Here is a 15,808-nt window from a genome sequence, read left to right as displayed (position 1 = left end):
CCCAATTTGAGAAGTGCCTCTTTAAAGCTCAGATTTGGAAAAGCAAGTAATTAAATCTAAAATCCAATAGCAATATACTCGGTGTTCTGCTGACCTGAATGTACATCGCTTTAATAGCTTTTGGGATTACAAGCGGTAAACAGGAAATGTGCTGCAAAATCTGTCCCTTCATTTAGAGCTCCTCTATATCTGTGGAATTGCCCCTGGAGAGTCAGTAATGGCAGTAGCTTTCCTATTTTTCAGTGCAGTCAGGTAGGTACTGCATAATTCCCCCAGTACATGTTTATGTTTTATGTTTATTGGAGCCATGTCCCGCTGAATGTTGGCAGATAACTGGCTATGTAGCATTTAACCAGCCAGGTGCTGATCCTCACAGGTTAAATGCCTTTGAATATTGGGAGAATAATATACTTCTATCGGTCAAGCTGCCAAATAAGGAAAATGTTAATTTCCATTGGTTAAGAGAGAGATTTGTTAGATTGGTGGGTAGATTCATTCAGGATGGGGGTATTGGTGGGTATGGTGAGTGGGGGGGTGCATTAGGGATGGGTTGCTTATAGTGCATTAAGAATTGGGACATTTGGTGGGGAAGTTAAAGTCAGGGTTTGTGACATGTTCTTGCCTCTGGTTCAGGAATCAGAGAGCCTCCAGTTTTCTTAAATTAGGAAAATTAGTTCACTTTTAAACTTACCTACCATTTTTAGTGCATCTAGCTAATGTAGAAAGGTATGCTAAGTGTAGTGCACATTTTTCTCCGTTTTTAGCACACATTTTAACTTGCTGTTTATTATATTGGCTTCTTGGTGCTAACCACCAAACTGAGGGGCAGAAATGTTCTCTGGTTATTAATAACACTGTAGAGGAGGAGCATTAAAAATGACTACATGGACTGTGAAAAGTTAGGCTGCTTGGCGCTGAAGTTTTACAGCTTATTCTGTATACAGGGATAGGAAGAGCCTGGATCAAGCATACCTGTGGTCATGGTTTGTCGCTCTGGTTACAGTGTGCTGTAAAGCAGTGAATAGCAGCATTCCTTATTCTTCCCTAGACTAATCTTGTTAGAAACTGTAAATGATTAACATGTTATGTTGAGACTAAATGGTAACGCGCATATTTTCATTTGACTCTCCAGAATGAAGTGGTCCTGTCCCACTTTTTCCAGCACCCCAACATTATGCCACTATGTACAGTGTTTACAGCTGGGAACTGGCTTTGGGCCGTCTCTCCCTTCATGACCTATGGTGAGAATTTAATGTTTTAAGAAACTGAGTAGTGAATCAGTTTATACGGGAAAGGAACTTTATACAATTATATTCATATCACTAAGTCTGTACTATAGGTGTAATGAAATAAGACTTTAAGGACCTCAACTTAGGCATATCTGGGGTAAGCATAAAGACAAGCTTTCTCATGGGGAAAATTTGGTTCTAGGGGATCATTTATTTATTTATTTATTGCATTTGTATCCCACATTTTCCCACCTATTTGCAGGCTCAATGTGGCTTACAATTTTCCGTCATGGCTTACGCCATTCCAGAGTACAGATACAATTGGTATTATATAGAGAACATGGATGACATAATAAACAATCAGGTAAAAAGAGAAAACATTCAATGTTTATGGAAGGGGGTGGACTTAGGAATAGCGTAAAATATCTTTTTCTCAGAATGGGTAGTAGATGCATAGAACAGCCATCCAGTGGATGGAATTAGAATAACCCCTTGCTAACTGTTTCTTTTGACCTGGAGTTTGGAGGAGTGCTTGAGGAAGAATGGTACTTCTCTCAGGTGTTAAAAACCACTTCAGAATTTCATGAATTTGAGTTTTTGCATTTCTTACTTGGCACCCCTCAGATGTTTAGTTTTACACTTGCACGTGTAAGGGTGGTCATTTTATAAAGGGATTTTCTGCATGAAGAGTCTGTTTCTCCATGGACAGCAAAGGTCGAAACAGCTACACAAATGGGTGATATTGTTAGGATGGAGCCATTTGGAATTAGCTTTCTAAGGGTATACAGAAGTTCTGAGCCAGCTACTGTAACTGTAACCATCAGTCCTTTTCATCCATGGTTGCAGCTGTTCATAAAATAATTTGTCTGTCAGTTGCTTCCTGAAAACGGCTTCAAAATTTGATCTCGCAAAGTCTATTTTTAACATGCCTGAAGTGAAACCAGGATTTAAGTGTTGCCCAGGTTGTAATCATAAAATGTCAGTCACAAACAATGTGTCCACTGTGTGAATGAGTCGTATGATGTCAGTGACTGTTCAAATTGTGATCGAATGTCACCACAGGCCAGGAAAATTAGATAAATGAAAAGAATACTTAGAGCAAGAAGGAAAAGCTGGCTAAGCATAAGATATCAGATAAGCACTCTGAAAAACACTTCCATTCTATATTTCCTAAGTAAAAAAAAAACAAAGTTTGGATCAAAAGCCTGATGATAATAAAAAGAAACAGCAAGTTTCTAAAGATGAACAGACTCTGGTGGCTTGTTGGCTTCATTAGCATACAGCTAATGAGTAAGGTTGCCAACTGGATCCAGATTCACAGGACAGGGTTGATCGAGTCTTGGGTTTACCCCGTTGCATGCTGGGATTTGTAGTGTTGCTGTTAGGGAATGCAATGGGGAAATCAGAACTACAAGTCCCTGCATCAGCCCTGTCCTCTGAATCTGGAACCAGTTGGCAACCTTATCCTCAAGGCACCATTGTCTCCGCCCTGATTACATCTGCAGTACCAAACAAGGAGCAGAGTTCCTTGTTGCAATGGCACTGTGAGGGGAAATTACCTTCCTCTGGCTCCAATAGGAGTTGCATTGAGGGAAGAGAGCATATCAGTGGGATTTCCCTGATGACATCTCCCACTTAGCACTGGTACAGAGATAAAACTTTAAGAGCTCAGTCAGAAAGCAGCAACACCATAGAAAGCAGAGAGCTTGGAGGCCCAGCAGATATACACTGAATTGCTCCATTAAAATTAAGATAAGAAAGATAAGTCCTTCACCACCTCCACTGTCGCATTTTTCCAGAGAATATTTAAAATCACCCTCACAGATTTACCCGGTATTTACAGAGCTCTGGAGGGAGTTTCTCAGGGAATGATATAGGTCTAACAAGTCAAGCCATCCTTCTCCAGTCACAAAATCTCCATGACACTAGAATGACCATTGCAAGTCCCCTCTTTCTCCGAGGACAAGCAGTCTCCAATATTTTCATAGGTGGGTGGCGCACCTAGGGTTACCATATGGCTCCAGAAAAAGGAGGACAGATTGAACCAGTCCGTATTTTACTTCCATTGCTTTCAATGGAAGTAAAATCTGGACTGGCTCAATCTGTGCTCTTTTTTCTGGAGCCATATGGTAACCGTAGATGCACCGGGCGATGCGGATCGGCGTCACCCACTTGTGAGAATATGAAGCCTGCTATCCTCGGAGAATACCTGCTACAGGTAAGTATCTTTGCTTTCTCTGAGAACAAGCAGGCTCCAATATTCTCACAAATGGGTGACGCCGATCTGCGTCGCCCGGTGCGTCACCCACTTGTGTGAATATGAAGCCTGCTGTCCTTGGAGAATACCTGCTACAGGTAAGTATCTTCACTATACATTAGGGTCACATTTACCCAGTTCTATTTTATCTATGGATTCTTCAGTTTTATCATATCCAGTTGAAGAGGGATGACTTTGATTCATTGGTCTCTAGTTCATCGCGGAGTGTTACTTCATCCCTGTATCCAGTTGACTTGCCAAGACTCCCATCAGACCCATTGGCTCAGCAACCAAAAAATGAAAACAAATGGAGAATATTTTGTATTCAAAATTTCTACAGAAGATTTCAAAGGAATTATCTTTAAATATTTAGGATAAACCAAACTCTAGATCAGAGTCCTTAGTAATACTCAAGTACTTAGATTATACTCAGGGATGTGGTTGTACCACCAATTCATAAATCTTTTTGAATCAGCAAGAGAAAATTTGACTTTCGCCCTTTTCTTCCTGACCTCGAAACCTTGGGGTCATCTTTGACTCTTCTCTCTCCTTCTCTGCTCATATCCAGCAGATTGCCAAGACCTGTTGTTTCTTTCTTTACAACATCCGTAAAATCCGCCCCTTTCTTTCCGAGCACTCTACCAAAACCCTCATCCACACCCTTGTCACCTCTCGTTTAGACTACTGCAATCTGCTTCTTGCTGGCCTCCCACTTAGTCACCTCTCCCCTCTCCAGTCGGTTCAAAACTCTGCTGCCTGTCTCATCTTCCGCCAGGGTCGCTTTACTCATACTACCCCTCTCCTCAAGACCCTTCACTGGCTCCCTATCCGTTTTCGCATCCTGTTCAAACTTCTTCTACTAACCTATAAATGTATTCACTCTGCTGCTCCCCAGTATCTCTCCACACTCGTCCTTCCCTACACCCCTTCCCGTGCACTCCGCTCCATGGATAAATCCTTCTTATCTGTTCCCTTCTCCACTACTGCCAACTCCAGACTTCGCGCCTTCTGTCTCGCTGCACCCTACGCCTGGAATAAACTTCCTGAGCCCCTACGTCTTGCCCCATCCTTGGCCACCTTTAAATCTAGACTGAAAGCCCACCTATTTAACATTGCTTTTGACTCGTAACCACTTGTAACCACTCACCTCCACCTACCCTCCTCTCTTCCTTCCCGTCCACATTAATTGATTTGATTTGCTTACTTTATTTATTTTTTGTCTATTAGATTGTAAGCTCTTTGAGCAGGGACTGTCTTCCTTCTATGTTTGTGCAGCGCTGCGTATGCCTTGTAGCGCTATAGAAATGCTAAATAGTAGTAGTAGTAGTAGACCTACTTCAAAATGGCTAGAGACCAAATATAAAGTGCAGCCAGTAATGGGACGAGAAGTTAGTTGGCACAGTATTCAGTGATAGCTGAGTCAGCACTGCAAAGATGTAAAAGTGTGAGAAAGTATTCTAACACACCTCCCAGGAAAGATCTAAGACTTTTTGACATGATAGAGCAAAAAAGCTTTCAAAATACAATGCTTAATGCTATAATAGCAGCTTGCTAATTTCAATTAAATCAATATTTATACAGCATCATAGAGGAAATGCAGGCACTCTTTCCTTCCACATTGAAGGTTGACTGTCATTTTTGGCTTTACATACAAAACCTGCCTGAATGTGCTAAATGACATATTCACTCAGCATCTGATGCCTATAAAACGGCTTCAAGGGGCGCATCTGTAACCATTACTGCAGGAAGGCTTCAGGACTCGGAGAAGATGTACATGAGTGCATAGCAAATGCAGTTGGCGGGGCGGGGGGGGGGGCCTTTCAGGGAGAAAATGAACAAAACAGTCTTGGTGATTAAGAACAATTGATCCACTATCCAAACAGTGGGTGCTGAGAATATTGACCAACAAAAATAACCCTTCTCAACAAACATGTGGTTTACGCCTTGACCTGCCCGTGTCAAAAAATCTATATTGGGAAAACAAAAAGAGCTTTAAAACTAAGAATGAGTGACCATAAGCACAATTTAAAATATAAAAAAGCGGAGGCACCTCTTGTTAACCACAGTTTAGAAAAAGGTGATATATTCAATGAATACAAATGCATAGTGATCGATCATATCCCCAGTTCTATACGGGGAGGAGACAGGGATAGAAAATTAATACAAAATGAGCAAAGATGGATATATAGACTGAGATCTTTAACCCCAGTAGGATTAAACAGCCGGGTCGAATGGAAAGCATTTCTGTAATACCAGTGATATGGGAGAGGAAGTGAGTAGAAGTTCCTTTAATTAGAAGAGCTATGAGATAGGCTGAGAGCATAGCGTCTGACGTGTTATAATCAGCTGACAGGCGCCATGTTTGAATTCCGGAAAAAGTCAGGAGATATTCCAGACTGAGCACGACAAAAGGTACAGCCAGTAACCTGAATAAAACAGTGAGTACATGAGCAAGAATTACACAGTTTGATATGGAATATAATCTGCTTGATTTCAGGGCAACATAGATAAAGTTTCAGCTCCTTATGAAGCCGATGCGAAACAGGAGCTCACTGTAGAGCGAACCGACTAGAAAGACAAAACGCCCGAAGAAAAAGATAAGTGCTAAGATCACGAATTTGTATATTGGAAAATAGAGAAAGAAAAAGAAAAAATAGGTAGACTAGACTGATGAGGATTCCCGCATATTACCGCATTGGGAAAGTTAAAGCAAAAAACCCCAGTGACATAGCGGAGTGGCGCTGCTCTAAAGAGAAAGAACAGCACCAGGGATCTGAAGTCACGTTTACCTTAAATTAAAAAAATTAAATGATACTGTGTATAGAAGTATAGCTTGCTATAGAGTTACTAAAGTATTGAATTGATTGAGCACAGCAAAGGTGATTAAATATATAGTATTATACTACAACAGATTAGGAGCCCCAGAGTGAACTGCATGGTGCACACGGCCCTGTAATGGCGGAGTTGGAGAATGATGATGACGCACAAGAGGTGCAGATCTTAGAGAATTCTAGTCTGGATGATCGTGGCCCCTTGATGAAACAGGATCGGAGAATAATGCTGTTGAACTTAAAAACTGCCCTGCAAGAAGATGCAGCGACCAGAACCACAGAGCTGAAAGAATTAATTAGTGACCTCAGATGCACCTTGAGTGATTTAAATCAGCATGTTGACAATGTAGAGGTGCACATGGAAAAGCATGTGGATATGATCGCAGACTATAAAGTGAAAACTGCTAATTTAGATCGTGCTTTTCAGGACTTGACTGATAAGGTAGAAAATCTTGAGAATTATTCACATAGAGTGAACCTCCAAATGCGGGGAGTACCTGAACGTGATGGCACTGAAAATTGTGTAGAGGTGTGGTGTGCGCTGGCATTTTGGGTGACCTCACTGATCTCCCCGCAGATTTCTAGGAGTTGAAGATAGACCTCATTGGGCCCTTGGGCCTAAAAAGACTGCAGCACTTAGAGACATTATTATCTGTTTCCATCATTACTCGGTGTAAGATTATCTCTTGATGAAAGCTTGCAGGCAAGGGCCACTGCAGTATTTTGAGGTCAAAATTGAATTACATTAAGACCTCTCGCATACAATTCTCCAAAGACACAGAGGTTTCAAGAAGATCACAACAGTGCTTCAGCGCGAAAACATTCACCATACATGGATGTTCCTTTTTAGCCTCTCCTTTGTGATGGGGGGAGGTGCTCGAACGATAGATTCAAAACCTTATCAGAAGCCCAGACGATTATTTATAAGAATGGCCATCGTAAGGAAAAGGAATCATCCCCTGGGACTCCCACCGAGAGTATCCACTCTGCATTGGCAGCATGTACCTAAGAAGAGCAAGTGTCTGAAAAGACAATCCCTATATGGCTCAATGGATGCACTTTGTGAGCGTTGACCAGGTGAAAGGACGCAGAACTGCCTTTTTATTACAGTGGAAAAGAGATTTGGTCCTGTGCAGCATTGATATCCTTATACTGTTAATTAGGGTTTTGCTTCACCTTTGTCAGCTTCTGATTGGATTTGTTTAATATTGAGTGGGGATCAGGTTCTGTTACCTACCTTCGTGTTTTGAGGGATGTGAGGGGGTGGGAGAGGGGGAGGGTGAATCAGACTGGTGGGATGGGGGGAGTGGGGAGGAAGGGTAATATGGATACAGTGGTGGATGTGTGTATATAATTCTCTGATTGTGATTCATGATGAACAGAGGATAGCATTGCATCCGTTTAAGCTCCAAAAGATAATTTAAAATCTAGGAGCTCTGTGAGGCCCTTTTTCCCTTCTCAGAAAAAAGTATAAAATATTTAACAGTAGTAAGATTTTGATATATTTTTATCATTTTTCATTCAGTGGAGATAATAGCATTTAGGTATCAATAAGTTGTGATTCATATTGGTCATCTTTCTGAGAAGCTCTTTGCCTTATGTATGTTTTTCTGCCCACTTACGGACCATATGTCGATTGGACTTGATGTGAGAAGAGCTTATGGGAGTTTAATCACCCAAGGATGATGGGTACCACTGAAGTGGTCACTTGGAATATCTGTGGTATTAATTCACCCATCAAAAGAAAAAAGATTTTTACAGCTCTACATTGAGCCAAAACAGGAATAATGTTCTTGCAGGGGACTCATTTGAGCTCTGTGGAAGACAACAAATTGGTCCGTGAGTGAGTGGGTCATTGTTATTTTCCTTCTGCTCCTGTACATAGGAGGGCTGGAGTGGCCATATTAATAAATAAAAATTTACCATTTGTGGAGCTAGATGGGTGGTGGTGCATTGTACATTATATGTAAACCTTATGTGCTGGTCTCGTTGTATGCACCTAATCTTCCTGATAGAGCATTTTTTCCCACCTTATTAAAACTTTTGCTTCGCTTTCTTGGTTTGTCCTTGGTATTTGGGGGGATTTTAATGGATTAACAGATCCCTTATTAGATAAGCAGGGTGTCCATCAACCAGGGGTGGGTCCAAATAACTGGGGTGGGGGGGACATCTACTTTGTTCTACCTTGGATATGTTGGGATATATTTAATTATTTATTTGTTGCATTTGTATCCCACATTTTCCCACCTATTTGCAGTCTCAATGTGGCTTACACAGTACCGTGATGGTGAACGCCAATTCCGGTATGAGAAATACAGAGTGGTAATTGCATTAAAGTACATGAATTACAGAGTGAATTAGGTGGTTAAGAGGAGAAATTAAGTGTCCTGGTCTGGTAACAAGTTTCGTTGTGTTGCATGATTCGGGTGTTTAGGTTGGATCATTATGGTATGCCTTCTTGAATAAATTGGTCTTTAATGATTTCCGAAAGATTGTTATGTCATGCATTGTTTTCAAAACGTTTGGTAATGCATTCCATAGTTGTGTGCTTATGTAGGAGAAGCTGGTTGCATATGTTGATTTATATTTTAGTCCTTTGCTGCTTGGGTAGTGGAGGTTTAGGTATGTACGTGCTGAACCTTTTGTGTTTCTGGTTGGTAGATCTATTAGGTTTGCCAAGTAGGTCGGAGTCTCGCCGTGGATCATTTTGTGGTCCAGGGTGCAGATTTTGAATGCAATTCGTTCTTTGATTGGGAGCCAATGTAGTTTTTCACATAGGGGTTTAGCGCTTTCATATTTCATTTTTCCAAATATGAGTCTGGCTGCGGTGTTTTGGGCAGTTTGAAGTTTCCTCATAATTTGTTCTTTACATCCGGCATATATTGCGTTGCAGTAGTCTAGGTGACTTAGCACCATTGATTGTACCAATCTGCGGAATATTTCCCTCAGGAAGAAAGGTTTTACTCATTTAAGTTTCCACTTTTTCTTTGTTGTATTTTTCGCCTGACTTTCTAGCGTAAAGTTTTGGTCAATGGTGACTCTGAGTATTTTCAGGCTGTCTGAGACAGGTAGAGTGTAATCTGGGGTGTTTATACTAGTTGGTTTGTTCGTATTGTATTGTGATGAGAAGATGAGACAGTGTGTTTTTTCTGTATTGAGTTTTAGTTGAAATGCGTCCGCCCATGAGTTCATGGTTTGCAGGCTGAGTTCCATTTTGTCTGTTGATTTCTGTTAGATCGTGTTTAAACGGGATGTAAATCGTCTGTGTAGATGTATGGGTTGAGGCCTTAGTTGGATAGGGATTTGGCTAGTGGGGTCATCATTAGATTAAAGAGGGTTGGCGATAGTGGTGAGCCTTGGGGTACTCCACATTCTGATTTCCATGGTGGTGAGATATTCGAATTGGATATCACTTGGTATGTTCTTGTGGTTAGGAATCCCTTAATCCAACTCAGTACCTTTCCACCAATCCCAAAATATTCTAGGATGTTCAGTAGTATTTTATGGTTTACCATATCAAACGCACTTGACATATCGAATTGTAGTAGGAGTACACTTTTACCTGTTGCAGTTTCTTGTTTGAACTTGGTTAGGAGAGTGATTATTACTGTTTCAGTGCTGCGGTTGGAGCAGAATCCTGATTGAGATTTATGTAGTATTGAGAATTTGTTTAAGTAGTCGGTAAGTTGCTTGGTTACCATACTTTCCAACAGTTTGACTGCCAGGGGGATGGATCTTACTGGGCGGTAGATAGTGATTTCATTTGCTTTTTTCTTTGGATCTTTAGGTATTGGGGTTAGTAGTATGTTGCCTTTGTCCTTGGGAAAGAGTCCATGTTGTAGCATGTAATTTAAGTGTGATGTGAGGTCTGCTATATGGCGAGTGCGCCATCCCATGGAGTGAACTTATACACATTTTCCAAGCCCATTTGGTGGCCAGTCGCGTAGATTATGTATTACTTTCTGCTCACACCTTTGGGCGGGTAGAACAGGTAGACGTCAAACATTGTGGAATATCAGATCATGCCATGGTGATGATGGATTATCAGATAGCTCACCATGATGTCGCCTTTATGGCGTATGCCATGTGGACTCATAGATTTTTATTTTTTTTCATCAGATTTCTCACAAGATCTCTCTGCGCCCGCTGTAACTGGGCTTGTAATAACAGTACTTAGAGGGTGGGCTGTGGAGAAACGATTTTTGAAGATATGGGACCCTTATTTGGCTACTTTGTCTATAAGAATCTGTCCTGTAATATTAAATGACTTGGATGTTTAGTACATTGGCGAGTTGGAGGATCTGTGTTATTCAGTTGTTTGCATACATTTGTTTGTAGGGAATGAGGGAATACTGTGTGGGTAAGGCCAGGATTCATGATCCTATTTGAGGCGCAGTTCTGGACCTATCCTTGTCCTGGGGTGTGAAAACCTGATATTTTGGTCATATTTTGTCCAGATTTGCTGTACACTATGAGTATTCATAGCCTTTGTATCTTGTTTTTGCTGTTGGTGACTGAATAAAGATATGTATTCACAAACATTGAGCCTGCAAAAAGGTGGGAAAATGTGGGATACAAATGCAACAAATAAATAAGCAACAAAGCCCGTTTTGTGAAAAATGAAACAGGCCCTAGGAAGGCTCTCATCTAAGCAATTTCTTCTCTCTCCCCTGCCCTCCCATCCCATCCAATCCATGTCCAGCAATTCTCCTCTGCCCTGCCCTCCCCTCCCATCCATGTCCAGCGATTCTCTCTGCCCTCCCATCCCATCCGTGTCAGCGAATCTCCCCTCCTCTCCCATCCCATCCCTGTCCAGCGATTCTCCTCTGCCCTCCCCTCTCATCCCATCCAATCCATGGCCATTGACTCTCGTCTAAGCGATTTCTCCTCTGTCCCCTGCCCTGCCCTGCCCTCCTCTCCAAGTTGAGCGAGTCTCCCCTCTCCTCCAATCCATGTCCAGTGAGGTGCCCCAGCCCCCACTTACCTCCGTTTTAAGCACCCAAGGTGGAGTTGAACCCCAGCCCTCACCTGCCCACCGTTGTCTCCCACATCAGCCCTCTTATCCTTCCTGCCGCCCTGCCTTTAAGCCGTTCATGTTACCTCAGGTCGCAGCAGCGGCAGGCTCGGCTCGCGTCGCCTCCAGCCTTCCCTTGCCTTCCCTCTCAGTGTCCCACCCTCCTCTGACATCATTTCATCTTTCCGTGAGGGTGGGACACTGAGAGGGAAGAGAACGCTGGAGGCGAGCTGACATCAGCTCATTTGCATGCTGTTATGAACCCAGCCAGGAGCCATCCAGGGAGGCACATTGACCAATTATTATATAGAGATAAAAAGGAATGCCCGATGTGGCCATGTTTCACCCAGTGAGGGCTGCTTCAGGTGCTAAAACATGCTGTTAAAACAAACAAAACTAATATATGAATAAGACCAAACCACATAATTAGAAATCATAATAAATCAAATAATACTAAAACATTAACTATGTATTTATTTATTTATTCAACTGGTACTGATGATGATATCATAAAAACACGGGCTTCAAAAAATGTGCAAAGTGACAAAACACACTAATAAACATTAATGTGTGGGAACCCAAGTAAATTACATCTACCCTTATGTTGTAAGCAATTTATATCAACACAAGCAATGCTGCAGAAAACATGAAGAAAAACAGGTGTTAATGCTCAGTCTCATCCCTGAAATAAATATATCTGCATACATCAAGTAGTTTCTTAAGAAAAGCTGCAAAAAACAAACAAGTATTTCATTTATTATGATTTGTAATGATACAATTTGGTCTTATTCATGTATTGGTTTTGTTTGTTTTAACAGTATGTTTTAGTCCTTGAAGCAGCTCTCACCAGGCAAAACACAGCCGTGTCGGGCATTCCTTTTCAACTAATTTATTTGTTAATAAAGTCTTCTGTTTTCTAACCATCGCGGCTGCCCCTACATCTTCATTCCTTTTGGAACGTTAGGACCGCTTGCTGTTTTTTTGGGACCTTAATAGACTGAAGGTTACAGTTACAGTAGCTAGTGCAGGAACACCTGTGCAGCCTCAGAAAGCTTCACAGCTTTCTAATCCTAGGGAAACTAATTCCTACCAGTGCCATCCTGATGATGTCCCCCATTAGTGTGGCTGTTTGATTCTCCTGGTTCAGATATGCAACTTTGATTTTTTCATGCAGAAAAAGCCTTGTATAAAATTGCATGGTGGTACTCCGTGTAAGAACAACAGTGTCAAGATGATATATACATATGCATATGGGACAATTAGGTTTTCCCAGGGACCGAGTTGTGATATACATGCATATTTCTTAAAAAACACAAGTACGTGCGTAGAATAGACGCACATATTTCCACTTTTAGGAGCAGGTGTAAAGATGCGCATTAACATTTACATGCTACAGAGGCTGATTATGGGTTAACATAGAGGGGCATAATCGAATGGCGCCGGCCAAATAGCTGGCCAGCGCCATAAGTGGGCGGAGCCAACCGTATTTTCAAAAAAGATGGGCGGCCATCTTTTTCTTCGCTAATACGGTTGGGCCGGGCCAAATGTCAGATTTCGCCAGGTTTGAGATGGCCAGCATCGGTTTTCGGCCAATGGAAAATAATGACGGCCATCTCAAACCCGGTGAAATCCAAGGCATTTGGTCGTGGGAGGAACCAGCATTTGTAGTGCACTGGCCCCACTCACATGCCAGGACACCAACCGGGCACCCTAGGGAGCACTTCTAAAAATAAAATAAAAATAGCTCCCAGGTGCATAGCTCCCTTCCCTTGGTGGTTTAGCCCCCCAAATCCCCACCAAAACCCACCCCCCACAACTCTACACCATTACCATAGCCCTAAGGGGTGAAGGGGGGGCACCTACATGTGGGTACAGTGGGTTTTGGGTGGGTTTTGGAGGGCTCCCATTTACCACCACAGGTGTAACAGGTAGGGGGGGGTGGACCTGGCTCCACCTGTCTGAAGTGCACTGCACCCACTAAAAACTGCTCCAGGGACTTGCATACTGCTATCAGGGAGCTGGGTATGACATTTGAGGCTGGCAAAAAAGTTTTGGTTTCTTTTGGGTGGGAGGGGGTTGGTGACCACTGGGGGGGGAGTAAGGGGAGGTGATCCCCGATTCCCTCTGGTGGTCATTTGGTCAGTTGGGGCTGCTTTTTGAAGCTTTGTGATGAAAAAAAGGGACCAAGTAATGCCGGCGAAATGCTCGTCAAGCCTGGCTTTTTTTTTCCATTATCAGGCAAAGCTGGCCATCTCGTGAGCACACCCCCATCCCGCCACCACTGCCCTACCAACACGCCCCCTTGATGTTTCGCCGGCTCCGCAACGGAAAGCAGTTGAACCCGGCCAAACTCGGCTTTCGATTATACCGATTTGGCCGGGTTCAGGAGATCGCCGGCCATCTCCCGATTTGTGTCGGAAGATGGCCAGCGATCACTTTCGAAAATGAGCTGGATAGGCAGCTATGTGCCTGTATTCTTTTATGAAGTAGGCATCCTTATCTTCCTGCTGTAACAGTCCATACTGACATGTTATGTCATCCTATGAGCATGTAAAGCCAATTTTATGCTTGGAAAAGGCATTTTATAAACGTCTGCTGCTGTTTATGCAAATATATTTACACGCACCTACAAGATCATAAGTCTTCCTGGGGTGGAGCAGAGGCAGAGTTGCAGTGTATGCATATATTTTATAAATAGGTGGTCTGTGTACATATTTACACCAGCTTTTGGAGCAGGTGTAAATGTTTGTGCCAGTGGGGCTGGTTCTGGGAGCCTGACTTAAGTGTCCTGTTAGTAGCACAGTCATATTTTTATATATGTAAGTAGAACAACTTGCATGTTCAAAGCCTCGAGTGATTCAGTTGTTTTGTAAATAGCTTCTTATGCGCATGCTGCCAAATACATGTGAAGGCTTCACATTCAGCTAGCCTTTTATAAAATACTAGGGCAGAGTTTTCTTAAATGTGATACATTTGTGGAGGGCCTTCCCAGATTGCAATCCCAGAGATGTCATTAGCCTGCACCTCCAATGGAATCATGGCCACAGAATGTTTGATAAGCACTGTCATAAGTAATCATCCATTTTCAGATTTAGCTAACCTATACAAAGTTATCCTCCATATCATTCACATTAGACTCTGTTTTTTTCTGCCTGGTAAAAGAGCATGTGCAGTCTTCCTTAACATGTATATATTTTAGCGGGGCTATGGAGTGTTCCCAGGGTGTGCTTTTATCAAATGGGTGTATAGCTTTTCAAAGGTTCATGCACTGTTTCCCTCTGTTGAACCACTCACTAAATTAGCAGGTGCAAATTTATGCAGTCACTTTTAGTATGCATACTTTTGTGGCCACTAATTCTCAAAAGGAAGCATGGGTGGCCTTTCTTGTAACAACTGACCACACTGAACTGAGGTTACGTGTACCAGCATACCTTAGAAGCAATATTGTCTATTTAGAATTTGCCACCTTAATGTTTTGTTTTCTCCCAGGCTCAGCAAGTCACCTCCTAAAAACCTATTTCCCAGAAGGAATGAATGAAGCCTTAATTGGAAACATTTTGTATGGAGCCATTGAAGGATTAAACTATCTGCACCAAAATGGTTACATTCATAGGTACGAGGAACTGTTTATAATTAAATTAAATTACCATACATTATAGCTTGCCCCAGTCTGGTAGACTATTCTGTGGTCTCTTCTAGTGGTTTCCCAGTCACTCCCAGATAAGGAATGCCACAGGACAAAGATAGGAGGACAGGGCCATAGCTAAGAACCTAGGTGAATTCTTTGTTTCAGTCTTTACCAAGGAGGATGTAAAGGAGCTACCTATGCCAGAAATGGTATTTAAAGGTGATGATAGAGAATAAGTGAAACAAATCTTGTTGAACCTGGAAGATATAATAGGCCAAATTGACAAGCTAAAGAGCAGCAAGTCACCGGGACCGGATGGTATACATCCCAGGTTACTGAAAGAATAAAAAAATGAAATGATCTGATATTAGTGATCTGTAATCTGTTATCTCACTAATTTTTAAAAACTGCTTGGAGGTGATCAAAGAAACCACAGACCGGTGAGACTGAAGTCAGTGCCAGGCAAAATGGTAGAGATTTTATAAAGGATGAACTTACTGAACACACAGACACCCATGTTTTAATGGGATGTCTTGTCTCACCAATTTGCTTTGTATTTTGAAGGTGCAAATAAACATATGGATAAAGGCAAGTCAGTTGATGTATCTAGTTTTTCAGAAAGCTTGACAAAGATCCTCATGAGAGACTCCTAAGGAAATTAAAATGCTATGGGATAGGATGTAATGTCATATTCCATATCATCAAGCTGATCAATCCATAGACTGGTGGGTTGTGTCCATCTACCAGCAGGTGGAGATAGAGAGCAAACTTTTGCCTCCCTATATGTGGTCATGTGCTGCCGGAAACTCCTCAGTATGTTCTCTATCTCAGCAGGTGGTGGTCACACAC

General features: G+C 42.1%; 1 protein-coding gene across 2 annotated transcripts in view; it reads left to right on the top strand.

The window, feature by feature from the left end:
• STRADB (STE20 related adaptor beta) overlaps positions 1–15,808 on the top strand; it is a 123,960-nt gene that overhangs the window by 28,919 nt on the left and 79,233 nt on the right. For both annotated transcript variants that reach the window (XR_003942875.1, XM_030210113.1), the window contains exons 6-7: positions 1,133–1,241; positions 14,821–14,944. Coding sequence is in view for 1 of the 2 variants with exons in the window: in XM_030210113.1 (XP_030065973.1) it covers positions 1,133–1,241; positions 14,821–14,944 (233 nt within the window). In the remaining variant the exon portion in view is untranslated. The remainder of the gene's footprint in view (positions 1–1,132; positions 1,242–14,820; positions 14,945–15,808) is intronic.

The sequence above is a fragment of the Microcaecilia unicolor genome, chromosome 7 (assembly GCF_901765095.1).
Source record: "Microcaecilia unicolor chromosome 7, aMicUni1.1, whole genome shotgun sequence".
In the NCBI taxonomy this organism is placed as follows: Eukaryota; Metazoa; Chordata; class Amphibia; order Gymnophiona; family Siphonopidae; genus Microcaecilia; species Microcaecilia unicolor.
The sequence above is the reverse complement of the archived record's forward strand: the minus strand, read 5'-3'. Positions and strand labels throughout refer to the sequence as shown.